The sequence below is a fragment of the Bidens hawaiensis genome, unplaced genomic scaffold (genome assembly GCF_021521415.1).
Source record: "Bidens hawaiensis isolate Kalapana, Puna unplaced genomic scaffold, B.hawaiensis_p1.1 tig00075217_1, whole genome shotgun sequence".
In the NCBI taxonomy this organism is placed as follows: domain Eukaryota; kingdom Viridiplantae; phylum Streptophyta; class Magnoliopsida; order Asterales; family Asteraceae; genus Bidens; species Bidens hawaiensis.
Genome location: NW_027506707.1, coordinates 857 through 2,300, shown reverse-complemented (window position 1 = coordinate 2,300; position 1,444 = coordinate 857). Strand labels below are relative to the sequence as shown.

The 1,444-nt window shown below is 33.8% G+C and overlaps 1 protein-coding gene across 1 annotated transcript; it reads left to right on the top strand.

The window, feature by feature from the left end:
* Positions 1 to 328: 328 nt before the first annotated feature.
* LOC143618430 (uncharacterized) lies at positions 329 to 1,222 on the top strand (the record flags this gene model as incomplete). The annotated part of the gene is made up of 2 exons (XM_077090650.1): positions 329 to 582; positions 674 to 1,222. Coding segments are annotated over exons 1-2 (803 nt in total), but the record flags the coding sequence as incomplete, so codon positions are not given.
* Between the last annotated feature and the right edge of the window lie 222 nt (positions 1,223 to 1,444).

Genomic DNA, 1,444 nt, shown 5'->3' with positions numbered 1-1,444 from the left:
GTTTATGTTTATGTTTGTGTTTAGGTTTATGTTTTTTAAGCTAGCTCAAAACATGTTCTTATTCAAAACATTTATGCTTATTTAGAAACAATCTAGCTCAAAACATGTTCTTATTGTTGTTTATGTTGTTAAGCTAATTTGTTGTTTATGCTTATTTTTTATGATGATGTTTTTGTATGTCGTATTAATTGTTGCCCTTGTCTATACTAGATTTGGTGACCACTGTTATCATCAATAGTCTTGCTAAAAATTCAATATGAGTAATAATAGAAAATACCGTGGGTGGAGTAATATTGAAGATGAAAAACTTATCGAGGCTTTAGTAAACATGGTCAACAATGGAGTATTCAAGTCTGATAATGGCTTTAAATCCGGATATCTACAACATCTAGAAGCATCCTTGAAAGAATCACTTCCGGAATCGGGCCTTTTGGGTAAACCTCACATTGAATCAAGAATAAAAACAATGAAGAGAGATTGGCAAGTCGTTTATGATATGCTAAATACTAGTGGATTTGGTTATGATAAGGAACTTAATTGTGTGACCACTAGTGCTCCCGGAGTTTGGGAAACCTATCTTGAGGTACATGTTTTAGATTTTGTGTTACCTTTTTGTATTTGGTTTATTATATTAGGTATTAATGGGTTTATTTTATTCTCATCATGTGAAACCGAGTCATAAACATGCAACTAAATGGAGAAATAAAAGGCTTCCTTTCTATGAAGAATTGTGTGTTGTGTTTGGAAAAGATCGTGCTAAAGGTAATAAAGCCAAAAGTGTGGTTGAGATGGAACAAGAAGTGAATATGGAAGAAGAAGAGGAGGAGGAACATCAAGAGGATGATGATTTTGGTGAACATAGCTATAATGAAGGTACCAATGCAAGTTTTCAAGTTGAAGAAACTTCAAGTGATCGTAGTAAGAAAAGAAAACACACTAGCCAAGTCAATACTTTACTTAAGAGTTTCAATGACGCGGTTATTTTATTTGGTGATCGTCTTAAAGAAACTTCGGCCGAGTTGAGTGAAGACATAAAATTTGAACTTGACATAAAAAAGAAAGCTTTGATGGTCACTACCGAGCTTTCAACAATGACATCTTTGACTCAATTGGAAAGGTTTAGGGCAAATGATAAAATAAAAGATGACCCTAATAGGGTGATGACATTTTGGACTTTGGGTGAAGAAGAAAGGGAAGCTTGGGTTAGGTATTTGCTATCGGGGTAAGTTCCGCTAGGAAATTTGTTTGAAGCATTTGGATTCGTGTTTGTATTTTGTGGTCATATGGTGAACTAAGTTTGGTCGTATGTTAGGACTAACTCTAGTCGTATGTTGGAACTAACTCTAGTTGTATGTTGGAACTACTTTTAGTCCTATGTCGATTAAGTTTAATCTTGTGTTTGGGCATTTATGTCAAGATATTATGTTTTTAATTAATTGTTTGG